The 26,843-nt window shown below is 42.3% G+C and overlaps 1 protein-coding gene across 1 annotated transcript in view; it reads right to left on the minus strand.

Moving 5' to 3' along the window:
* The window catches only part of LOC141395156 (uncharacterized), a 57,814-nt gene extending 34,073 nt beyond the window's left edge, over window positions 1-23,741 (minus strand). The window contains exon 1 of the mRNA XM_073970644.1: window positions 23,612-23,741. Coding sequence (XP_073826745.1) covers window positions 23,612-23,622 — 11 coding nt within the window. The 5' untranslated portion in view covers window positions 23,623-23,741. The remainder of the gene's footprint in view (window positions 1-23,611) is intronic.
* Window positions 23,742-26,843: the final 3,102 nt, after the last annotated feature.

Consider the following 26,843-nt stretch of genomic DNA (forward strand, 5'->3'; position numbering starts at 1 on the left):
CTTCTATAGAATAGAAGACCTCCGTAGGAGGCTTCTATAGAATAGAAGACCTCCGTAGGAGGCTTCTATAGAATAGAAGACCTCCGTAGGAGGCTACTATCGAATAGAAGACCTCCGTAAGAGGCTTCTATCGAATAGAAGACCTCCGTAGGAGGCTTCTATCGAATAGAAGACCTCCGTAGGAGGATTCTGTAGTATAGAAAATTCCGTAGGAACCTTCTATAGAAAACTTCCACATCCGAAAACTTCCTCTGTCACGTACAAAAATGCCATTTATATTTATATGTAGGGGCTCTTAGTGGTACATTTAGGTCCACCTGCTTCAGGGGCCAGGGGATCAGCTAGTTTTATTTATGTATAACCCCATTTGTCATAAAAAATCTAAGCACTTTTTAAAATATTTTTTTTTCTTTTGTTATGTTTAATCAAATTCTTTTTAAACAATTATTTTTATAGATTTACAATGACAGCACGCTGACCGGCCAGACATTTGTCACTCTGACATTACTACCTGTACATACATACACACATGCATAAAGTTGACGACAATATGCAAGTCACATTTATTTGCATAAAAGTTATAAGTTCAGCAGTACAACAAAAATATTACTTAGTTATTTATAGTTTTCAAAAAATAATTACCAGCAACAATAACACAAAAAAAATAATTAAGTAATAAAATTTATTATTTACAAATAATACACGGGGCCAAAGAAGTTCAATACAAAAGCAAAACAAACAGCAAAAATTATGAAAACCCTCATTAAAATGCTGAATGGTAAACTTTAATGTCATCGATTGAAAATTGGAAACCCCAAAATTGTTACTACAAAAAAATATTTGAAATTTCTTTGGTAACGATTAAATAATCGAAATAACAACAACACGTTTGTCATAACACGGATTATATGGAAGAGGCCCAAAACAGAGACAAAATTGGAAATATTGGCCACTCTTGGAGGGGAAGAGCAATGCATAACACTATGCCCATAAATGGCAAAGTAACTTAAAGAGTTTTTTTTAAGTATTGGTAGGGGTCAATGAAAGTGAATAGAATTTTGTTTGTTGTTATTGTTAGGATTGTTGTTGCTGTTGTTGCAAGATACCTCAATGTAGGTTAACATGCCGGGCTAATGGGCCAATGTTAATTTTTTAAAGCTCTTTGTGTGCACGCATGCGTCTTATGTTGTGATGTACATGAGCCTCTCTTGACTTCAGTGAACATTTTAGCCAAGTTTATGTGAAGTGCATTTTTAAGTGGTTACCATAATTTATTTTGCTTTTAGGGGGAGGGGTGGGGGTGTAGAGTGTTATCGTTTATTTCTCCTTTATGGGCGGTAGCATAATTTGTAATGTTTTTCGGTTTTGTTTTAATATACCGGTAATAAAATGCATAATCCGGACTAATGACCTTGAGACTGTTAAATGTATTTTCATGTTGTCCATGTTGTTATGACTCTTTTTAATTTGACCATTATCATCTGCAGGTACTAATGGGCGCATGTATAGATTAACAAGAAGACAAATTATTTTAATTGACAAGTGCGCAGTTTTTTGTGTGAAGAATTGTTAAGCCTATTGGACTTAAGTGGATATATCAGCGATCAATGACAACTTTGGGTGTGAGTTTCTCTTCCACATCACGTAATAAGGCCTATGAAATGTTATAATTTGAATTTTAAAATTTAATTTGATATGTTGTTGAGAACCTTAACCTTCAATATTGTGAATATATTGGTTTTATGCCCAAGAGTACGTAAATATGCCAGCACATGTTTACAGTAACAAAACATCTGTCCTTGAATGTAGAATAGATTTCCAAGCGTCTCCGTTTTTTTGCGCTATTCTAACTAATAACGAATTAGGAGATGACCTTCTCTACTTAAGTTGTCCATCGAAATTTTTGCCATTCCCTTCCGGGTATTCAAACTGTAGTTCATTCATCCAATCTCACAATGAAAAAGCCAAGCCAATTTGATACCTTTACGCCATTCATGTGACGTCTTTATTCTCCCTCCACACATCTCTTTTGGCCTTGACTGTTTTAATGTCAAACCTAATGTTATTTTCGGGTGATGTGGGGGATAATTGTACCAAGCAACGGTATTGACCGGCTTTAATATGGCAAAGCCCAAGATTTATCTTAGCCCCTCTTTCATTTCAAGTGGACACTGACCTTCCCATGGTGGCACCTGGGGAGCTGCCTTTAACATCCGTCGAAGGTAGTGAGCTAACATGTGCCGCGCGTTCACCCATAAGAACGTTAAAAACTTGGGTTGGACGTTGGACTAATAACTCACCCCGTCAAAACACCGCCTACTATGAAAAAACAAAGAAAAAGAAGAAAAACAAACTCCTCTAAAGTTGACGAACCCCGCAAACGTTTTAAGGACCATGATCTGCGAATCTGCACCAGGAATGTCAGGACTCTCTACAGAGCAGGTGCAGTTTGCGCACTGGTGTATGTACTTGGTAAGTGCAAAGCTGATATTATCGCCTTACAGGATTATCGCACTGTATTATAGCTGCCATGAAACGAAACATGAGCTAGGTGTTGGATTTATGGTAAATAGGAGACTTAAAAATCTCGTCTCCAACTTCACTCCGGTTGATGAGAGAATTGCCACAATCCGTATAAAAGCAACGTTTTTTAACATCAGTCTCATCTGCGCCCATGCCCCGATCGAAGAGAAAGAGGAACAGACCAAGGATATATTCTACGAGCGCCTAGAGAGAGCATATGACCGCTGCCCTGGCCATGACATTAAGATTGTTCTAGGATATTTTAATGATAAAATTGGGAGAGAAAATATGTTTGTTACCACGATCGGTAAGTTCAGCCTTCATGAGGTAACATCCGACAACGGAATGAGGCTGATCGATTTTGCAGCGCCAAAAAACATGGTAGTGAGCAGTACCAGATTCCAATACCTCGACATGCACAAGACCATGTGGATATCCCCAGATGGGAAAACAAGAAACCAGATTTATCATGTTGTGATAGACGGAAGACACTCGTCCAGTGTGTTATATGTCCGATCGATTCGAGGAGCGAACTTCGATTCTGACCATTTCCTTGTAGCAGCAAAGGTACGCACTCGCCTTAATGTTGCAGCAAAAGTGCGATCTAACACAAGACGGAAGCTGGATGTCGAGAAGCTGCAAACACAACAGATAGCACAAGCCTTGTCCGCTCAACTGACTCACGTGCTGGAAGACAGCACTCCTTGTCGCGATAATGTGGAAGGCAGTGGCAAAGAATAGCCAACTCACTTCAAACTGCCGCAAAATCTGTGCTTGAGTACCAAAAACAACCACCTAAAAATCCATGGTACGATCAGGAGTACCGTAAGGCTACTGAAGAAGAGAACGCGGCATACAGCAACACTGCATTCAGAAGCAATACGAAGCGCGAAAGAAAAAAATCGGAAGAAGAGGAGAAGCGTATTTTCAGAAGAAAAAAGAAAGTGCGAGAAAAACGTGAGCTTGAGAAACTCGGGATGTTCAGGAGTCAGAATGAGGTCTGAAAATTTTACCAGAGTGTAAAACACCAGACTGAAGGGTATTGTGCAGGCACATTCTCCTGCAAAGATCATGAAGGGAATCTGGTATAGCGTACTGAGGATCTGGAAGGAGCATTTAATGAAGCTCTTAGTATGGAATATGGGCGGCGATGAAGATACACCAGAACCAATCGCAAACGACGACGTTGAATGTCTTCCACCTAGCCAAAGCGAGGTCATGACAGAAATTAATCGGCTGAAAAACAATAAAGCAGCAGGAGCTGATGGGCTGACGGTCGAACTGTTCAAGACCGGTGGTGAAATGCTGATAAGGAGTATGCATCAGTTAATTACCGAAATTTGGCAGGAGGAGAGCATTACCAACGATTGGAACCTCAGCCTCTATGTCCCTTACACAAGAAAGGAGACAAGATGGTGTGTACAAACAACAGAGACATAAGTCTGCTCCCAATCGCATACAAAGTGCTGTCGAGTGTACTGTGTGAACGTTTAAAACCCATGGTCAATAACATAATCGGGTCATACCAATGCGGTTTTAGACCTGTTTAATCGACAATTGACCAAATCTTCACACTGCGCCTTCGACAGCCCAATTCGATCAAAGGTGTTCCAAGCCATGTCTGAGTTTGGTATCCCTGCAAAACTTATAAGATTATGCAGGATGACATTGGCTAATACAAGATCAGCTGTTAAAGTAGGAAAAAACCTCTCGGAACCTTTTGAAACAAAACGAGGTTTCAGGCAAGGTGACAGCCTATCGTGTGACCTATTTAACATTCTATTGGAAAAGGTCATACGAGAAGCGAATGTATATATCGATAGAGATAAAAATAGCACTATATACAATAAGGATATAATGTTATTAGCCTACGCAGACGATATTTATACCCTACACCACTATGTGGGGAGGGTATTATAAGTTGGTTTTGGCCAAAAAGTTTGTAACGCATCGAAATAATGGTCGTAGACCCATACTTGTATATACCAAAATGAATGTCTCGACGAGCTGAGTCGATCTGGCTATGTGTGTCCGTCCGTCAGTCCGTCCGTCTGTCCGTCTGTCCGTCTGTCCATCTAAACCTTGTAATCACGCTACAGGTCGCAATTTTGATCGGATCGTCACGAAATTTTGGATGTTGATGGGGGTCCCGGAGGGGAAGAAGCCTATTGATTTTGGTGATGGTCGGATAATATTTAGAGGTCGGAAAGGGCAAAAAACTTAGGCGGATAAAAAGAAAACGTTTTTTCCAAAGCGAATATGTCAGCTTCTATATGGGGTATACCAAAAGCAAAACCTGACAATGAAAGCAAAAAATATCACCTTTCGAATGATGTAAAGTAGGTGCTCGTAGGTGATCAAACAACGAAGATATCACAATAGTAGCAAATAAAACCCCAATTTTAATTTTTGCGATTTTAAATATATTGACGAATATCACAGCTTTAGTTGAACATTTTCAAAAAGCAAAGCCTGACTATGAAAGTAGAAGATCCCGTCTTTACAATGATGCAAACTAGGTCGGCGTATGTAACCAAATAACGGAGATATCGCAATAGTCGGTAATACATCCCATTTTTCTATTTTTTGGAAATCACGCTACAGGTCGCAATTTTGATCGGATCGTCACGAAAATTTGAGGGTTAATGGGGGTCTCACAAATGAAGATACCTATTGATTTTGGTGATGGTCGGATAATATTTAGGGGTCGGAATGGGCAAACACTTATTTGGAGAAAGGTCAACCTTTTATTTCAAAGCCAATATCTCTGTTTCTTTAAGAGGTATATCAAAAGCAAAACCTGGCCAGGAAAGTAGAAAATATCACCTTTACAACGATGTAAAGTAGGTTGTCGTAGGTGGTCAAATAGCAGAGATATGGCAATAGTCGATAATGCATCCCATTTTCCGATTTTTTTGTAATCACGCTACAGGTCGCTATTTTGATCGGATCGTCACGAAATTTTGGGGGTTAATGGGGGTCCCAAAGAGAAAGAAGCCTATTGATTTTGATGATGGTCGGATAATATTCAGGGGTCGGAATGGGCAAACACTTATTTGGAGAAAGGTCAACGTTTTATTTCAAAGCCAATATCTCTGTTTCTTTAGAGGTGTATCAAAAGCAAAACCAAGGAAAGTAGAAAATATCACCTTTTCAGCGATGTAAATTAGGTTGTCGTAGGTGGTCAAATAGCAGAGATATGGCAATAGTCGACAATGCATACCATTTTCCGATTATTTTGTAATCACGCCACAGGTTGCAATTTTGATCGGATCGTCAGGAAATTTTAGAGGTTAATGGGGGTCCCACAGAGGAAGAAGCCTACTGATTTTAATGATGGTCGGATAATATTTAGGGGTCGGAATGGGCAAAAACTCATTTGGAGACAAATTCAAAGTTTTATTCTTCGTGAATATATTGACTTTTAGTAGGGGTATTCCAACGGCAAAACCTGTCAATGGAAGAAGAAAATATTACCTTTACATTGGCGTAAAGCAGGTTGGCGAAGGTGGTCAAACAAGGGAGATACCACAATAGTCGGTAATGCATCCAATTCTTCCATTTTTTGCAATCAAGCTACAGGTCGTAATTTTGATCGGATGGTCACGAAAGTTTGGTTGCTTATGGGGTTCCCAGAGAGAAAGAGGCATATTATTTTTGGTGGTAGTCGGATTATATTCCCTAAAAGAAATGTTTACCAGTGAAAACCTTATGCACAGGGGTAGTGGTGTAGGGTATCACATGGTCGGCCCCGTCCCGACTATAGCCTTTGCTCACTTGTTATATAATAGGTCGATCAACGCCAAGTGGGACTGGTAGCGATAAGATAAAGTTTATGGTATCAACACGCAAGACGTCCAGTACACTCGGACCAACTGTTGATGTTCAGAACTACAATTTTGAGGTAGTAAATGACTTTACATAACTCGGCTCCGCCATAAATAAAACGAACAAAATCAGTTTTGAAATCAAAAGAAGAACAATATTGGCCAACAGATGCTACTTTGGTCTAAGCAAACAGTTTAAAAGCAAAACCACCTCTCGTCAAACAAAACTTACATTCTACCAGACACTGATACTACCCGTACTTATGCATGGATCTGAAGCATGGGTACTTGCGAAAGCAGATGAGGCAGAACTTGGTGTGTTTGACAGAAAAATTCTTCAAAAGATTTATGGAGCAATATACGTTGACAGCCGACCGACATCGATATAGTAAAACGTATCGAAATACAACGATTGCGTTGGCTTGACCATTATAACGAGTGGTTTTGTCTAAGGCTGAGGTAAGCTCAGTCGTCTCCAGGGTCAACTCAAGGACCCACAAACCTTAAGTGATAACACGAGTTTTATAAGTTCAATTCTTTATTTAACTCTTGGGTGTTAATGTAATGAATAGTACGTTAGTGGAATTTCAGATTTGGTTGGATATTTATATGTAATTCAGATAGCTATATGATTATATATATTTATATGTAATTGGACAAATCTGGTGGAAGATCGGACCCTCGGTTTCTCTGCTTCGGTACACGGGTGTGTCCAGGGAATTCAGACGGGTGCGGTTGATTAGGCTGGTTCTGGTGTGGGAAGGTGGCATGTGGCTGGATGCAAGCGGTGTGATGGCTACGAGCGAGTAGCTGGCTACGAGCGAGTAGCTGGCTACGAGCGTTGAGCTTTGCTGAGCGGTGAGCTTGATGTGGGCTGCTTACGAACGAGTGACTGGTTACGAGCGGTAGGCTGCCACGATCTTGCTGGCTAGGAGCGCTGAGCTATAAGTTGACTACGAGTGAGTAGCTGGCTACGGGCGTTGAGCGTTATTCAGCGGTGAGCTTGAGGCGAGCTGTGGACTGCTTACGAACGAGTATCTGGATACGAACGGTTGGCTGCCACGAGCTTGCTGGCTATGAGCGCTGAGTTGTCGATTGGTGCACGGGTTGCGAGTAACAGAACTGAGTGGTAAACTAGTTATGAGCAAGTTGCGAGCTACGAGCGTTGACTGGTGAGCGAGTAGCTGGCCGCAAGCGTTGACGGTGAAGAGCGGTGAATTGGGCGAGCAGCGGGCTACGAGCGTTGACTGGTGGGCGAGTAGCTGGCCGCAGGCGTTGTCGGTGTTGAGCGGTGAACTGGGCGAGCAGCGGGCTACGAGCGTTGACTGGTGAGCGAGTAACTGTCCACAAGCGTTGACGGTGAAGAGCGGTGGATTGGGCGAGCAGCGGGCTACGAGCGTTGACTGGTGAGCGAGTAGCTGGCCGCAAGCGTTGACGGTGAAGAGCGGTGAAATTGGCGAGCAGCGGGCTACGAGCGTTGACTGGTGGGCGAGTAGCTGGCCGCAGGCGTTGTCGGTGTTGAGCGGTGAACTGGGCGAGCAGCGGGCTACGAGCGTTGACTGGTGAGCGAGTAACTGTCCACAAGCGTTGACGGTGAAGAGCGGTGGATCGGGCGAGCAGCGGGCTACGAGCGTTGACTGGTGAGCGAGTAGCTGGCCGCAAGCGTTGACGATGCTGGGCGGTGGACTGGATGCGGGCGAGTAGCTGGCTACGAGCGTTGGACGGTGAGCGGGTAGCTGGCTACAAGTGTTGACGAGGCGGAGCGGTGAACTGGATGCGAGCGAGTAGCGGGCTACGAGCGTTGTACGGCGAGCGGGTAGCTGGCTACAAGCGTTGACGGGGCTATGCGGTGAGCTGGATGCGGGCGAGTAGCGGGCTACGAGCGTTGTACGGCGAGCAGGTAGCTGGCTATAAGCGTTGACGAGGCGGAGCGGTGGACTGGATACGAGCGAGTAGCGGGCTACGAGCGTTGTACGGCGAGCGGGTAGCTGGCTACAAGCGTTGACGAAGCGGAGCGGTGAACTGGATGCGAGCGAGTAGCGGGCTACGAGCGTTGTACGGCGAGCGGGTAGCTGGCTACAAGCGTTGACGAAGCGGAGCAGTGAGCTGGATGCGGGCGAGTAGCGGGCTATGAGCGTTGTACGGCGAGCGGGTAGCTGGCTACAAGCGTTGACGAAGCGGAGCGGTGAGCTGGTTGCGGGCGAGTAGCGGGCTACGAGCGTTGTACGGCGAGCGGGTAGCTGGCTACAAGCGTTGACGAGGCGGAGCGGTGAACTGGATGCGAGCGAGTAGCGGGCTACGAGCGTTGTACGGCGAGCGGGTAGCTGGCTACAAGCGTTGACAAAGCGGAGCGGTGAGCTGGATGCGGGCGAGTAGCGGGCTATGAGCGTTGTACGGCGAGCGGGTAGCTGGCTGCAAGCGTTGACGAAGCGGAGCGGTGAGCTGGATGCGGGCGAGTAGCGGGCTACGAGCGTTGTACGGCGAGCGGGTAGCTGACTACAAGCGTTGACGAGGCTATGCGGTGAGCTGGATGCGGGCGAGTAGCGGGCTACGAGCGTTGGACGGTGAGCGGGTAGCTGGCTACAAGCACGGTTGAGCTGGCAGAGAGCGGGGGAGCTAGCAAAGAGCGGGTGAGCTGGCAGAGAGCGGGGGAGCTGGCAAAGAGCGGTTGAGCTGGCAAAGAGCGGGGGAGCTGGCAAAGAGCGGTTGAGCTGGCAAAGAGCGGGTGAGCTGGCAAAGAGCGGTTGAGCTGGCAAAGAGCGTTTGAGCTGGCAAAGAGCGGTTGAGCTGGCAAAGAGCGGTTGAGCTGGCAAAGAGCGGTTGAGCTGGCAAAGAGCGGGTGAGCTGGCAAAGAGCGGGGGAGCTGGCAAAGAGCGGGTGAGCTGGCAAAGAGCGGGTGAGCTGGCAAAGAGCGGTTGAGCTGGCAAAGAGCGGGGGAGCTGGCAAAGAGCAGGTAGCCGGCTACGATAAGGTCAAGTACACTCGTTACTTACAGGCTACTACGACTGCGGTCAAGCCACACATCACTTCACTTGTACTAACTCTGGTTCTCGACAAACTCAATGGTGAAATTCTGAACATCTTATATATATGCGTTTGCAAAGTGAATGCGAAGCACATGTGGCGCGAGTTGTCAAAAAAATGCACCAGAATCAATGTTAACATGTTGACTGCAGTATGAATGGTGGTGCGAAATTAAAATGTGTTGTCAACAAGAGTGATGTGTGGTGTGCGTATGTATGTTTGCCTTTGGTGCCAAACGTATGTTGGGGTGGGTAGTGTTGACGAATAGACAACTGCTTTATGTTTGTTGTTGGTTGGCACCAGTGTGGTGTCTTGTGTGTAGTTTTGTGAGTTTTGTCCAGGTACCTAGGGTAAAACGTGTATTAGGATGGGTAGTGTTAAAGAATATTTTTAAGTGAATTGGGGAAATAATTGATAGGGGAATTTATGTAAAATGAAATAAAAGCAGTAATAGTTTTATTTTATTAATTATTATGGATAATAAGAGTTTGCGGTAGTAAAAAAATTAATCGGGCGTATAAGTAGGTGGGACGTTTGTAACGGTCACGTTACAGCTCCCTCCTCACTTCGGTAAAAAAAAGAAAATATATTTTCTTTTTTCCCAGACTTCCTTCTTTTCTCTCTTTTTTTTTTTTTTTTTTTTTTTTGTTCTGGTTTCATTTTTTTTTCAAATTCTTAATCTATTATTTTTTTAATTCAGGTTTATTTATTTTTTTATTCTGTTGTTAGTGTCCTTTTTTGGATCTTTTGTTTTTTTTCTTGTTTTGATTCTTATATATTTTTTCCAGAACTCTTCTTCTAGTTTTTTTTTATTATTTTTTTTCATCTTATTTTTTTTCTTCTTATTTTCTTCAATTTATTTTTATTCTTTGTTTTCTTGCTTCCTTTTTGATTTATGCTTTTCTTAGCTTTTATTGTTTTTCTTATTATTCTTTTCGGAACATGTTTTGGAGATGTTGGCGACCCGTTTTGCATGCTACGGATGGGTGCTGATCGGTTGTTGGCATACAGTGTGCATATCAGTTGGTTCTGCACACCGATTCCGGGGTTAACACCTACCGATGACAATTCTCCTGGTTTTGACACTTGTATTTGAGAGTTTATTTCAACATCCGAAGGGACCGGGTTAGCCTTAGAAGCCTTGGGCGAAGGGCATGCTATAGACGTCTTCTTACTATCCTGCAATCGGATTTCTCGGTTCGGGATAAATTTCGGTGGTGATTCTTTTTCAGGTATATTTCGTTTCTGTTGTTGGGGGGTTGCCGCCACCTTCCGCGGTTGAGTCGATGTTCGCTTTACTTTCCTCATATCGCTCTCATTCGGCTTAAGATCAAGCGTTGGAGGTATTTGGCGAGAGTAATCAAACGTGGCGTTGTGCATAAAGTCGTGGTGGGGTTCAGGGTTGGATAACCTTATGACTTCACCATCGATACTCAACCGACAGTCCCTTGCGGCCAGGAAGTCCAAACCTAATATGAGAGGAACGGCTAAGGTTGGCATGACGGTAACCGGTATAACCGTCGACTTGTCTTTGTAGTTCACCCTCACGTTCAGACCGGATTCGCAATATGCGACCCGTTGGTCCGCCATCTGGATTCTCTTTGTGGTTGTTCCGGGAAGTACTCCTTTAGACTGGAGCCTCCTCCTCATTGCTTCGTCGATATAACTCAAGGAAGCACCTGTGTCGATGAGGGCATGGACGTTGACTCCTTCGACGGTTACAGGGAGAAAATATCGCACGATTGGTCCAGATGCCGCCGGAATTGTTCCTCTGGTATCCTTTGTCTTGCAGCTGCAGTCCCGAGAAAAGACGTTATTCTGCCCACAATAGGAACAGAACAACATTGGAGTTTGCTGACATTGCCAGCGGGTATGACCCGGACGTTTACAACGCCAGCAGTGGTTCTTTCTGGAGTACGGAACGTCGGTGGCATGTAGCATGTGGGAGGTATGCGGTTTCTCCAGACGAGCTTCGTCCCGCTTCAATAACTCATACTCATCCGTCAGATCCATCAGGTCGTCGAGGGTTTTAAAATCGTGCCGTCTGACGTAATGACGGTATTCTGGACGCAAGCCGTCGTAAATTCGGTCCAAGTGGTCCATATTCCTCAGCTGGGGATGTCGACGGGAGTTCGTTAACATCGTGAGGATATAATCCTTCGCTCTTTCTCGGGCGTGCTGTCTACGGTTGTAAAAATTCTGCTCGATCTGGCTTAAGTACCGTTTGGGGAGAAAAAATTTTCCGGCCTCTGCTCGGAAATCGGCCCAAGTTTTGATGTCGGTCCGTTTGACCCGGTACCATTTCAGTGCGTTGCCTTCCAGAATGGTGAGTAAGGACGGGAGAAGGCGATCCTGATGTATTGAATAACACTCTGCCAATTCTTCAGCGCGCTCAATGAACTCCATCAGGTCTTGTTCGCCTGAGTACTTTAATCCCCATTGGTGGATGGTACTGATGACTTCTGCGGCGTTAGACATGGTTAGTTGATATTTGATCGGTGTGGTAGGGGTGTCTTTATTTTCTAAATTTCCACTTTTACTATTCATGGACCTCGACGAATCTTCGCTGGCGATGGTTGAGGTTTTTCCGCTTTTCGTTTCTTCGTCGTGTCCCTGCTCGGGCGCCATATATAACGAGTGGTTTTGTCTAAGGCTGAGGTAAGCTCAGTCGTCTCCAGGGTCAACTCAAGGACCCACAAACCTTAAGTGATAACACGAGTTTTATAAGTTCAATTCTTTATTTAACTCTTGGGTGTTAATGTAATGAATAGTACGTTAGTGGAATTTCAGATTTGGTTGGATATTTATATGTAATTCAGATAGCTATATGATTATATATATTTATATGTAATTGGACAAATCTGGTGGAAGATCGGACCCTCGGTTTCTCTGCTTCGGTACACGGGTGTGTCCAGGGAATTCAGACGGGTGCGGTTGATTAGGCTGGTTCTGGTGTGGGAAGGTGGCATGTGGCTGGATGCAAGCGGTGTGATGGCTACGAGCGAGTAGCTGGCTACGAGCGAGTAGCTGGCTACGAGCGTTGAGCTTTGCTGAGCGGTGAGCTTGATGTGGGCTGCTTACGAACGAGTGACTGGTTACGAGCGGTAGGCTGCCACGATCTTGCTGGCTAGGAGCGCTGAGCTATAAGTTGACTACGAGTGAGTAGCTGGCTACGGGCGTTGAGCGTTATTCAGCGGTGAGCTTGAGGCGAGCTGTGGACTGCTTACGAACGAGTATCTGGATACGAACGGTTGGCTGCCACGAGCTTGCTGGCTATGAGCGCTGAGTTGTCGATTGGTGCACGGGTTGCGAGTAACAGAACTGAGTGGTAAACTAGTTATGAGCAAGTTGCGAGCTACGAGCGTTGACTGGTGAGCGAGTAGCTGGCCGCAAGCGTTGACGGTGAAGAGCGGTGAATTGGGCGAGCAGCGGGCTACGAGCGTTGACTGGTGGGCGAGTAGCTGGCCGCAGGCGTTGTCGGTGTTGAGCGGTGAACTGGGCGAGCAGCGGGCTACGAGCGTTGACTGGTGAGCGAGTAACTGTCCACAAGCGTTGACGGTGAAGAGCGGTGGATTGGGCGAGCAGCGGGCTACGAGCGTTGACTGGTGAGCGAGTAGCTGGCCGCAAGCGTTGACGGTGAAGAGCGGTGAAATTGGCGAGCAGCGGGCTACGAGCGTTGACTGGTGGGCGAGTAGCTGGCCGCAGGCGTTGTCGGTGTTGAGCGGTGAACTGGGCGAGCAGCGGGCTACGAGCGTTGACTGGTGAGCGAGTAACTGTCCACAAGCGTTGACGGTGAAGAGCGGTGGATCGGGCGAGCAGCGGGCTACGAGCGTTGACTGGTGAGCGAGTAGCTGGCCGCAAGCGTTGACGATGCTGGGCGGTGGACTGGATGCGGGCGAGTAGCTGGCTACGAGCGTTGGACGGTGAGCGGGTAGCTGGCTACAAGTGTTGACGAGGCGGAGCGGTGAACTGGATGCGAGCGAGTAGCGGGCTACGAGCGTTGTACGGCGAGCGGGTAGCTGGCTACAAGCGTTGACGGGGCTATGCGGTGAGCTGGATGCGGGCGAGTAGCGGGCTACGAGCGTTGTACGGCGAGCAGGTAGCTGGCTATAAGCGTTGACGAGGCGGAGCGGTGGACTGGATACGAGCGAGTAGCGGGCTACGAGCGTTGTACGGCGAGCGGGTAGCTGGCTACAAGCGTTGACGAAGCGGAGCGGTGAACTGGATGCGAGCGAGTAGCGGGCTACGAGCGTTGTACGGCGAGCGGGTAGCTGGCTACAAGCGTTGACGAAGCGGAGCAGTGAGCTGGATGCGGGCGAGTAGCGGGCTATGAGCGTTGTACGGCGAGCGGGTAGCTGGCTACAAGCGTTGACGAAGCGGAGCGGTGAGCTGGTTGCGGGCGAGTAGCGGGCTACGAGCGTTGTACGGCGAGCGGGTAGCTGGCTACAAGCGTTGACGAGGCGGAGCGGTGAACTGGATGCGAGCGAGTAGCGGGCTACGAGCGTTGTACGGCGAGCGGGTAGCTGGCTACAAGCGTTGACAAAGCGGAGCGGTGAGCTGGATGCGGGCGAGTAGCGGGCTATGAGCGTTGTACGGCGAGCGGGTAGCTGGCTGCAAGCGTTGACGAAGCGGAGCGGTGAGCTGGATGCGGGCGAGTAGCGGGCTACGAGCGTTGTACGGCGAGCGGGTAGCTGACTACAAGCGTTGACGAGGCTATGCGGTGAGCTGGATGCGGGCGAGTAGCGGGCTACGAGCGTTGGACGGTGAGCGGGTAGCTGGCTACAAGCACGGTTGAGCTGGCAGAGAGCGGGGGAGCTAGCAAAGAGCGGGTGAGCTGGCAGAGAGCGGGGGAGCTGGCAAAGAGCGGTTGAGCTGGCAAAGAGCGGGGGAGCTGGCAAAGAGCGGTTGAGCTGGCAAAGAGCGGGTGAGCTGGCAAAGAGCGGTTGAGCTGGCAAAGAGCGTTTGAGCTGGCAAAGAGCGGTTGAGCTGGCAAAGAGCGGTTGAGCTGGCAAAGAGCGGTTGAGCTGGCAAAGAGCGGGTGAGCTGGCAAAGAGCGGGGGAGCTGGCAAAGAGCGGGTGAGCTGGCAAAGAGCGGGTGAGCTGGCAAAGAGCGGTTGAGCTGGCAAAGAGCGGGGGAGCTGGCAAAGAGCAGGTAGCCGGCTACGATAAGGTCAAGTACACTCGTTACTTACAGGCTACTACGACTGCGGTCAAGCCACACATCACTTCACTTGTACTAACTCTGGTTCTCGACAAACTCAATGGTGAAATTCTGAACATCTTATATATATGCGTTTGCAAAGTGAATGCGAAGCACATGTGGCGCGAGTTGTCAAAAAAATGCACCAGAATCAATGTTAACATGTTGACTGCAGTATGAATGGTGGTGCGAAATTAAAATGTGTTGTCAACAAGAGTGATGTGTGGTGTGCGTATGTATGTTTGCCTTTGGTGCCAAACGTATGTTGGGGTGGGTAGTGTTGACGAATAGACAACTGCTTTATGTTTGTTGTTGGTTGGCACCAGTGTGGTGTCTTGTGTGTAGTTTTGTGAGTTTTGTCCAGGTACCTAGGGTAAAACGTGTATTAGGATGGGTAGTGTTAAAGAATATTTTTAAGTGAATTGGGGAAATAATTGATAGGGGAATTTATGTAAAATGAAATAAAAGCAGTAATAGTTTTATTTTATTAATTATTATGGATAATAAGAGTTTGCGGTAGTAAAAAAATTAATCGGGCGTATAAGTAGGTGGGACGTTTGTAACGGTCACGTTACACCATGTCAGCAGGATGGATAAAGATGCCTCCGCCAAAAAGGCATTTAAATACGAGCCACTCGACAGTATACACGCCAAGGGAAGGCCAAAACTCCGATGAAAAGACCAAGTTGAAGAAGATATCACAAAACATGGCATTCAAAATTGGAGAAGTAAAGCAAAAGATCGCTGCGTTTGGAAATCTACTCTTAGTTCGGCTTATGGAACAAGACGTTCTGTTTAATATGAAAGCCATCTAGGTAAGTAATGTTATTTCCTTTGCAGATGGCTTTTCCAAGGTAGACACAATCGTTCATTTCTTAATGTTGGAGTTTCCATCTTTGACCATCTGTCGGAGTCGGATATGATATTTCTACATACTTCTGCATCTCCACAACATTTAATATACTGCTGGAATTTTGACAAAATCATACGATAGGCTGCCCCTCGTTTAAAGCTTTGCTTGGAGATAGTTCATTTCTATTTTAATTGCAGATTTTGTATCTGTTAATGTCTCTTGCCACTTCATATACGCTTGCCAAATCATATATTGCTTCCAAAATCTTTGACCCACTAGATATATGGGTACAGCATTTTACGTCAGCTAAGATTCCGCTTGGTGGTAGATTTGCCAGGTCTAAAGCCACATTAAAATGTATCTATCTCTGGAACTGAATGAGTGCACCACGATTCATATTAGCTCAATGATATGGGACCTACTGTTTATCGCCGAGTCCGAGAGGCGTGTCTTAAGATACCACTTTGTAGAGAAGTTTTACATGGCTGAAATACTCAGGAAATGTCGCCAACCTTACTGAGGGGTACTTTGCCACCGTTGAAAATTTTGATGTTGACTGGCCGGGGAATAGAACCCACGACTTTCAGCGTGCATAGAAGCACCTTTTCTTTCAGAAAGGGTCTATAGAAGCAGCTTTTCTTTCATAAAGGGTCCAGAGAAGCACTCTTTCGATGGGCTGTAACTTCAAAGCTACTGGAGCCAGTTGAGTACATTTGGCAGGGCAGTTGAAAAGGTGCAGTGTATTGTTGTTGTAACAGTGTTTATTATTGTATGTTTGTGTGTTCATTCTTCTGTTCAATTTGTCTCTGGGTCCATCTCCAGTTCCCGGAATGTGGCTGTTTCGATGGGATGTAACTACCGATCCACTGCAGGGCAGTTGAAAAGGTGCAGTGTGTTGTGCGGGCCCATGCCGAATGCTGGGCAGATGGTGCCATCGATCCTTGCCCTAAAAAAATTCAGGCGACTGCAATATCCAGAGCGTAGTTGGGCCAAAACTACTCTGATTTATCGTAGCAGCTGACGCTCCTCAGCTGCGATAGATGGGGGACGTACTCCTTGGACTTTAGTTGTAGTTCTTTATGGCCTTGGCAGCTTCGTCCGTGTGAATGCTATTCAATCCTGCTTGATATGCTTGTTGATCTAGGGGTTCTCTCCTGTATCTTCGGATCTCCTTCTCTAGAACGTGAAGATCCTTTTTGATGGTGATTGGGATGGCTCTCACGGTAACACCCGAGCAAGTATTGCAACGAAAGCATTCCCTTGCGTTGCTGTACTGGAACAATCTTTGCATCTTCATGTAGATACTCTACTGAAGACATGAGGAGGTACCCTGTTGCTGTTCTCAGGGCGGCATTCTGTCAAGTTCGAATATTTTTCCATTGCGTTGCACTTACACTCGCGGATCAAACTGGTGCCGCATAGCTTACCATAGACCGACCTATCGCGTTATATGTGGTCAACAAGGTTTCTTTATCTGCACCCCAAGTTCTGCGGCTTTTGAGGACAATGTTCCTAAATTTCAGTTTGTCTCATATAGCCGAGGCATGCGTGGACGACGAGAACGTGATGTCGAATGTGACCTCTATAACTTAGGGGTACTTTGTGGTTGGAATTCTGCTACCATCGACCACGAAATTCAACTCTCTTCTCACCTGCGTCGTCCATGTGATGAACAGAGTGGCCGTGGATTTAGTGGCGGATATCAGAATATTCCTCACGTGGGAAAATGTGCTAAGATCGGTTAAATAGGAGTTCAGTCTTTAACAAATGTCGTCAGAGAAGGTACCTGACGTCAGGATCGCACAATCATCCGCGTACGTTACGATCTCGGTGCCGTCTGGAATTTAAACAGTTCCGGAAATATAACCCCACTTTGGGAAATTCCCTTCTTGTTCCTGAATTCCACGAACGACGGACGTCCACACATATAATTGATTATCTAGCGTTTTAGACTTGGCCGGAGGGTTGTCTGCTCAAATTCCTCAAACCGCGTGGAGTGACTGACAGTATCAAGCGTCACCTTCACTGTTCTATTACACGACATATTCTGGTTGAGTGCTCGACAAATATCTGTGGAGATGACGTACAGCGCTGTTGTCGTGCTGTGCTGCTTACGTAATCCCTGCTGATGATCGGCAACTGGATAGCTATTTCTGACGCTGGGAAGGACTAAGGCCTCAAAGGTCTTTGCTAGGGGCAAAAGCGAAATTTGCTGGCATCCTTGCCTGGCTTCAGTAGCGATACCACCCTGCCCATTTTCCAGACTTCGAGAACAATGAAGGTGGCTAGCGACCATAGAGATTCCATCAGGACCCAACGCTTTGGATGATTTAGCGTTCCTGGTGACATTCGCAATATCATCCTTTGTAAATTGTGGTGGTTCATGCTCAACAGGAAGAGATCTAATTCGACGTAGTAATCTTCTCTTCGTCCTGTCACTCTCGGAGTGCTCGAAAAACTGTCGATTGAAATAACTTGCGCACCTTTTCGGATCAGTCAGCGTAACGTAGCCAAACGTGACTGAAGTCCAATCTTCATTCTTTCCAGGGTAAGAGAGTAATGTAACCGTTGCCCAGAATTCACTAATTCCGTCTCCAATGTTGCAACACTTCAGATGATTTAACCCCTTGTTCCGCTTATGCTCATCGATCAGCCTGTTAACTTCCAGTGTCAGCTGCCTAACTTTGGGGTCACTGCGGTTGGCACGACGAAGCTCATGATGCTCATTTACTATTTCCGTCGCCTCTGCTGGGAAGTTTGTTCTCACTTCGGGTATTCGACCAGCAAGAACGGCATTTTTGCTACCCGAACATCAGAAGGTTGCGCGGATCTCTGAAGCGGCGATTAGTGAACTCTCTGAAACTTGGCCAATCAGCTGTCCCATTATTGATGAAAGTGCGGCATTCAGAGGTGATGAAATCGGGCGGTCTGCTGATGGAGACAATTATGGGGAGATGGTCTGACCTAAGAAAAACGACTTGTTGCCATTTGTCAGACCAGGTCAGGACACGATGGTTATATCTGGCGAACTGTGAGACTCCCCAGGGCGTCCTAATTGACGGTGCAAAACGTAGAAATATGATGTGCATTAAAGTCGGGATGTATACGAGAAGCAACTCCACCTCGGCAATTCCCCACCTTGTTGCTGCCCCCATACTTTCCATGTACTGGCAACTAGAGCCAAGCGAGATAGGTCTGCGTAGAGCAGACTGGTGTAATAGGAAAGCTAATCCCCCCACCTCCACTTCTGGTACGATCCTTCCTCAGTACGTTGTAAACATCACAAGGCTGTAAGCTGAAGTTGTTGAGCTACCCAGCAAAAATATTCATTACAAAAACCCTTACTAACCCTTTATTTTAACAAGGGTAATCTTTGGTTATTTTCTGTCCACTTATTACGCTCTATAAAAATCAGTGAAGTCTTTTCACAGAGATGTGGCATAAAAGGGAGTCTCTCACAACAACTCGAAGACTTATATCAAACATAAACTAACACCACCACTAGTGGGGTTAAAAATGCTCTCTTAGTTTTTATAAGTTCAACAAAATATGGATAATTTTGTGTTTTTGTGGTTAATAACTTGCGTGTTAAAAAATAGAAGATATTTGTATCTAGAAACCCGATACCAAAATAAAAAAAAAAATTGTAAACATCACATCATCCTAAGCTAATGTGACACAGTACGAAATTCATATTCGCAATGCGAAAATGACACACCATCACAGTTCATGTACTATTGACCAACGAACGCACACATTAGTTGGCCGGCAATGCGTTTTTTTATTTGTTTTATTTTTATGCTGTGGGGTAATGTAGGTGATGATGTTTGGCTTTTCTGATGGTCAATGGTATAAAAACACAGCAGTTAATTTATTGCCCTCTAATTGTTGTCAACACAAAAACAACAACAACAACATTGGTAGTTAGTTTAGTCCAATGGTGGGCAAATTGCGAGAGACTCATGTATTTTTTACACTTTTGTGTATGAGGCCGAGCATTTCTGCCCAACAGTGGTTTAGTCACTGTGTTTGCTTTAGTAGTTGGCTTGCAATTCGGAAGCAACGTAGAAAAAAAAAAGACGAAAACAAATACACAATATTGGCAAATTGTTTATCGGGGCTATTGTCTTAAACTATTTGCATAAATTTGTTAAACAGGCGACGATTGGGTAATATTTAGTTGTAGTGGGTATTAATTGTGCTGCAGCTACTGTTGGCGGCATTGCCAATGTTTGAGGATTTGATTTTAGAATTGTGTATGTAAACACATAATGAGGAGAGGATATTTATGTTATTTGGCAAAAATATAGAATTCTTCGGTTTAGAGAGAGAGAAAGAGAAAATATTCCTCTGGGAAGTGAAGAAATGTATTCCACAAGGGCCTGAGGAAAACTGGTACATTAAAAAAACACATAAAGAAACTGACGAAAAAAAAATCGATAAAAATATACTTTAGGAACCTGAGGAAAATTTTTGTATAAAAATAGTCCTCAGAATTTCTATAGAAAAATATTCTTCAGGTACCTGAAAAAAAAATTGTCAATAGAAAAATATTCTTCAGGGACCTGAGGAAAAAAATTGTCTATAGAAGATTAATCATTATAAAATTATTCTTAAGGGAGCTAAGGAAACAAATTTTAAGGAAAGATATTCCTCAGGTATATGAGAGAACAATTTTATATAGAAACATAGCTCTCATTTACTTAAGACAATTTTTTATAGAAAAATAGTCCTCAGAGATTTGAGGACAAATTATTTATTGGAAAACACTCAGTGTTCTGTGGAGAACTTTTCTATATAAAATAGTCTTCATGGACCTGAAGAAATTTTTCCTATACAAAAATATTCCTCAAGGACCTGAGGAAACATTTTCAATAGAAAAATATTTCTCAGGGACATGAGGAAATAAGTTCAATAAAAAGTATTCCTCAGGTCACTGAGGAAAGCGTTTTCTGTAGAAAAGTATTCTTCACCGACCTGAGAAAAACTGTTATATTGAAAATTCCTCAGAGACTTCAGGAAAACATCTTCTTAAAAAAATCCTGAGGGATATGAAAAAAACATTCTATAGAAAAATATACCTTAAGAATCTGAGGAAAAAATTTTCTATAGCAAAATATTCCTCAGTGACCTGAGAAACAAATTTCTCCAGGAAAATATTCTCCAAGGAACTGAGGAAAAAAAATTCTATGGAAAAATTTCCTCAGGGACTTGAGGAAAACAATGTCTATAGAAAATTATTCTTAGGAATTAAGAAAATTTGTCTATATAAAACTATTCTTAAGGGAGCCGAGTAAAAATTTTTTTTAAATAAAAATATTTCTCAGTGATCTGAAGAAAAACTTTTCAGTAGAAAAATATTCCTCAGGGATATGAGAAAAAAGTTTGCATAAAAAAGCAATGGAGGAATACTTTTCTATAGAAAAATATTTTTTAGCAACCTGAAAGTTTGTCCTCAGAGACCTGAGGACTTTTTTAATAGAAAAAACTGTCTTCAGGGACCTGAGGATTTTTTCTAATGAAAAAAGTTTTCTCAGTGATCTGGCGACAACTTTTTCAGTACAAAAATATTGATTAGGGTCCAGAGGATAAAATTGTCTATAGTAAAATATACCTCTGGGACCTGAGATTTTTTTTTAAAGAAATATCAATCCTCCGGGCCTAGAGGAAATTTTAGAAAAAGAAAACTATAGAAATAACAATCCTTAGAGACCTGAGGAAAAAAACAAACCTCATGGGCCTGAGGATTTTTTTTCTATAAAAAACAAAGAAATCTCAGGGACCTGAGGAAACTTCTTCTATAGAAAAAATAAACTTCATGGACCTGAGAAATTTTTTTCTGTAGAAAAACAATTTTTTCCAAAAGAAAAAACAATCTTCAAGTACCGGAGGAAATTTTTTAAAGCAAAAACCATCAGCGACCTGAGGAATTTTTTTTTTATAAAACAACAATCGTCAGGAATCTGAGGAAATTGTTTCTATAGAAAAACAATCGTCAGTGACCTGAGGCAATTTTTCTATAGAAAACACAAACGTCAGGGACCTGAGGAATTTTTTTCTGTAGAAAAACTATTTTTTCTATAGAAAACACAAACCTCAAGGACCTGAGGAAATTGTTTCTATAAAAAAAAAACAAACCTCAGCAACCTTAGGAAACTTTTTCTGTAAAAAAACAAACCTAAGGAGACCTGAGAAAATTTTTTCTGTAAAAAAAACAAACCTTAGCAACCTTAGGAAACTTTTTCTGTAAAAAAACAAACCTAAGGAACCTGAGGAAATTGTTTCTATAAAAAAACATTTCCTCAGAGACCTGAGGAAATTTTTTTAAAGCAAAAACCATCAGCAACCTGGGGAAATTGTTTCTATAGAAAAACAAACCTCAGTGTCCTGAGCAAATTTTTTCTTTATAAAAATAAACCACAAGGACCTCAGGAAATTTTTTTTTTTCTATAGGAAAAAAACAATCCTCATGGGGCTGAGGAAATTTTTTAAAGAAAAAACAATCGTCAGGAACCTGAGGAAATTTTTTCTATAAAAAGGAAACTTTTTCTGTAAAAAATAAACCTAAGGAACCCGAGGAAATTGTTTCTATAAAAAACATTTCCTCAGAGACCTGAGGAAATTTTTTTAAAGCAAAAACCATCAGCAACCTGAGGAAGTTGTTTCTTTAGAAAAACAAACCTCAGGGTCCTGAGGAAATTTTTTCTTTATAAAAATAAACCTCAAGGACCACAGGAAATTTTTTTTCTATAGAAAAAAAAACAATCCTCATGGGGCTAAGGAAATTTTTTAAAGAAAAAACAATCGTCAGGAACCTGAGGAAATTTTTTCTATAGAAAAAACAACCTTCAGCGACAAACCTCAGGGTCCTGAGGACATTTTTTCTATAGAAAAAAACAATCCTCAGGGAGTTGAGGAAATTTTTTAAAGAAAAAACAATCGTCAGGAATCTGAGGAAACTTTTTTTATAGAAAAACAATCGTCAGGGACCTGAGGAAATTTTTTCTATAGAAAAAACAACCTTCAGGGACCTGAGGAAATTGTTTTATAGAAAAAACAATCCTCTGGGACACGAGGAAATGTTTTCAGTAAAAAAACAGTCTTCAGGAAACTGAAGAAATTTTTTCAGTAGGTCCTCAAGGACTTCAGGATTTGCTTCAAAGACAGAACTCTCCTCACGGACTTCTTACTATAGAAAAAATTGCCCTCAGGGACCAGATGAGAAAATGTTCATCAGAATGTTTTTCTGTAGAAAAATGTGTCCTCAGTGACCTGAAGAATTGTTTTCTTCAGTAAAAGCTGTCCTCAAGAACCTGACTAATGTTTTCCTTTAAAAGAAACTGTCCTTGGGAACCTGAGAAATTTTTTCTTTAGAAAAAAACTTCGTTTAAACGAAAGTGTCCTGTGTATTTTTTCTGTATAAAAACAGTGTTCTGAGACAGATGCTTCGTAAAAAAACTGTCTTCAGGAACCTTGGGGACATGAGATTTTTTTTTATAGAAAAAGTGTCCTCTGGAGCTTAAGGATTTTTTGTATAGAGAAATTTGCCCTAGAGACCTGTCGTAGAGGATTTTTCTCTACAGCAAAAACTGTGAGCTGAGGATTTTTATAAATAAAAATTTGTCCTCAGGGACCTGTTGATTTTTTTTTCATTAAAAGAAAGTGTCATAGGGGACTTAAGGAATTTTTTTTAGTAAAAAAGTTTCCTCAGGTAAATGAACATTTGTCCGCATTTGTCCTGATGTTTTTTTTAATTGTCTTTATGGACCTGAGGAATTTTGTTTCTGTATAAAAAAGTGTCTCAGGGACTTGTAGAAAAAGTGTTCTTAGAGACCTCAGGACTTTTTTGTGTATAAAAAACTGTCTTCAGGGACCTCAAGATGTTATTGGGCGAAACCATCTTCTCAGGGAAATACAGTTCATCAAGTCCAGGAAACAGTTTTCTTCTGCATAAAAATTCTCATCCTCAGGTTCAATCGTTTTATATACAAAATATTTTCATTACAGATTTTCAAAGACTTGTTAACATATTTGAATTAATTGTTTACTAATATTCCCATCAATCTATTTTTAATGTCACTTCTTAAACATTTAACAGCAATAGTTTAAACTTTAATTACACTTTCTATTAAACAGGAAACAAAAGACACACATAATATTGGCTTTGATGATGTCGAAACTCACATTTTTTCCATCTTCGTTTTTGTTGTTGTTAAAATTTGCTCACGAATTTGAAAATTAAAATTTGATGAGGTTTTCGATATTTGCAACCTTAATGTGGAAGATTCACAAGTACGAAAAATTTTGTAGTTAGTTGTTGTTGATGATGTTTGTTGTTGTTGAAATCCGTTTAACTGAAACCAAAACAAAATGTTTTTTTTTGCAAATATTTCAAATCAAACAAGAAGACACAAATCTAAAATAAACGATAAACAAATTAACAATGAAGTAATTGCCGTTTTGTATTTATTTTCTTGTTTTACAACAAATTTACACGAATTAAAGACCGTTTAATTGTTTTCTTTTTACTTTGTTGACATTTAAATATTTACAATTTCCGTTGTTTTGATTTTAAATGAATTATTCTTTAATTTATGTGGGAATTTTCAATTGAAGCGCTTTAAGCGAAGTTTAAACGAACGCGTCTCGTAAACAACTGTCTGAATTTTGAGTTTTACGCCAAGTAAAAACCTTACCAAAAAAAACTGTTTCACGTTTTGTGTGGTGACGTGATTTTTTTAACGCTCTTAACCATCATTCGGTAAATTTGTTGCAAGTTTTTAAGTTAAGCAAAGAGTTGATTTCTTCTGCTTTGGCTAAAACGTGAAACCAACCATCTGCTCTGCGACTGGCTCATAAAAACTTGAAGTCATCAACAAGAATTTGGCTATTGGATGAGAAAAAGCTTATATTGACTTAAATCAAAAGTTTCGTTAACGATTTAGCTTGGACGAAAACCGCCTGGTAATTTTTAAGACATTGTTTGGGTGGTTGGCAATTAACTTTTGGATGGTCAGGATCATTCGTAATACAAGGTATTACTTGTCGTTGTTATACCCTAGCCAACACTGTGGTAATTTTTATACCCTATTCTATAGTATTGAGGGTATATTAAATCTGTTTTTACAGTGTTACAGTGTTTTATTTAACTTGCCTTGGTGTGTGTTTAGTTCAAATCTGGTAACTCATTTTTAACACAGTTGCAGTTTACCAATCGAACTAAAACTTTGCACACTTTTCAGATGTGAATGACAATACATGAATATGAATTCAAAACCAATATTGGTCCATTTTTACACTGTTTTACAGGGTTTTATCTAATTTGCTTTTCAAATCTGGTAACTCATTTTTCACATATCGCACTTAAATTTTGCACACTTTTCAGATTTGGATGACAATACACGAATTTGAAATCAAAACTAATATTGGTTGATTGTTACAGTGTTTTTACGGTGTCTAACTTGACTTGATTTTTTCCTATAGCCCCCATATAACGGTACCACCCGACTTCTGGTATTTTGGGGATTTTGCCTTCATGTTTAGCCCGAATATGCTGTAACTTGGCATTTGGAGTTCTCAATACTCCAGGAACTTCCCCACTAAAAATTGTGGACGTAGGTCAAGGTTTAATAGAGCCTCCATATAACGGTACCATCCAATTTCAAGCATTTTAATCTACATTTTTTGCTCAAATGGACTGTTTTAAGTGCATTTCTAAATAAAACACTGAGACTTATTTTTTTAAATTATTTTTTATTCCGTTTGTAACGCAATGAAGTAATAATTTGCGACCGTATAAAGTATATATTCCTGATGAAGATAATAAATAAATCCCCGGAATTGTCATTTATCGACATTTTCCGACAAATTTGCACTATTTCAAGGCCAAAACTGCCTAAATTAGCTTACCAATGCTTTTGCGATGTACTAGAAAGTTCATAATTATTGTTTTGGCTACAATTTTAGTTTTACAGCCTGTTCATGTATGTCGACCGAACGGCTTTTTGCGCATCGGAAGTGGAAAGAAATCATTTTCTGTTCATGTAAACGCCTTCGAAACGAAAATCTATGCGACCGACAAGCCATACGAAATAACACGTAAACGTACACCTTTCCATTAAATTTGGGTTTATGTATTTCGAAAGGACTTTCTCTTATAGAAAGAGAACGTCAAAATCACTCACTTGCTTTGTAGCTGCCGAGTAGAACGTAAACTCGCGAATAACACCGAAAATCTTAAAACAAATTTATGCAACACAATCTTGAAACAAAATAAAAATTTTATAGACACGTTTTAATGGAGTTTTCATTCATTATTTTGAAGAAATCAATAAAATAAAATAATTCAAAATACCGACACATTTTTGCTGTGTTCCAGAACCTGCAAAAAGCTACTATTTTTTACTACGATAACATTGTTTCCTTTATGTTATCGGAAAAAATAGTAAAAATTAGTAGATTATTGCAGTACTTGAACAGACCAATTGCTAACGATGTCGCACAGTGAAAAAATACAAAACAAATCACACATATTTCAATGTTTGTATGTATATGTGGATTTTGTTTTCATTTCTCATTTGGCTCTCATTTGGTCTGTTCCTTTACTTTTGAAAATGGTAAAACCGGCAAAAGTAGTAGAAGTTGTAAACGCTCCCATATGAATGGTATGGTATCCGAAGTAAAGGAACACTTTTCGAGTAAAAAGTGGTAAAACTTGATGATTCTTGCACGTAAAGGAACAGAGCTATTTATGGAACATATTTGTACAAATGTACATTCAAATTAGTAGTATTTCGCATAGGATACGTAACGGCAGTCGCACGATAGTTTGCGAAATACATGAACGCATTTTTAGACGGAAGCGAGTGACTGCTTTCCTTTCGTACAGGTTTCCGTGCGACATACATGAACAGGCGGTTAGTGTTGTATCGAAAATCTCTATGGTTTGGCTGTTATATGACAAAATATCCAAAAACTTGGGTAAAAACGTTCAAGTCAAAATCGGAAGGCTCAATTTTCACCGTAGACATATGGTCTAGTGGATTTTTTGCCCAGTACAATCCCAGGAATCAGAAAGGCGAAGGGCCCTTGTAATGTTCAAAAAGCTCTATCCTAGCAACCAACAAAAACTAAAAGAGCAGATTAAAATCTGCTCGATTTCGAATGTATTTCAGGCCTAGGTACATTGAAGCCTTGCCTGCTTGCCTTGTTTGCTTCTGATAAAAGAATAAAGAAGGCTGAGCCAATTTTCGAACTAGGTTGCCCTTTTTTCTTTTATCAAAAGCAAGCAAGGTAAGCAAGCGAGGTAGCTTATGTACCCAGGCCTTTACTCACACTCGAAAACGAGCAAAGCATGTGGCCTGTTATTCGAGCGGTATAGAAAAATTAATTATACTCTATTGTTTTTCTACACGTA

The sequence above is a fragment of the Musca autumnalis genome, unplaced genomic scaffold (genome assembly GCF_047663935.1).
Source record: "Musca autumnalis isolate F117 unplaced genomic scaffold, ASM4766393v1 scaffold_2, whole genome shotgun sequence".
NCBI lineage: Eukaryota > Metazoa > Arthropoda > Insecta > Diptera > Muscidae > Musca > Musca autumnalis.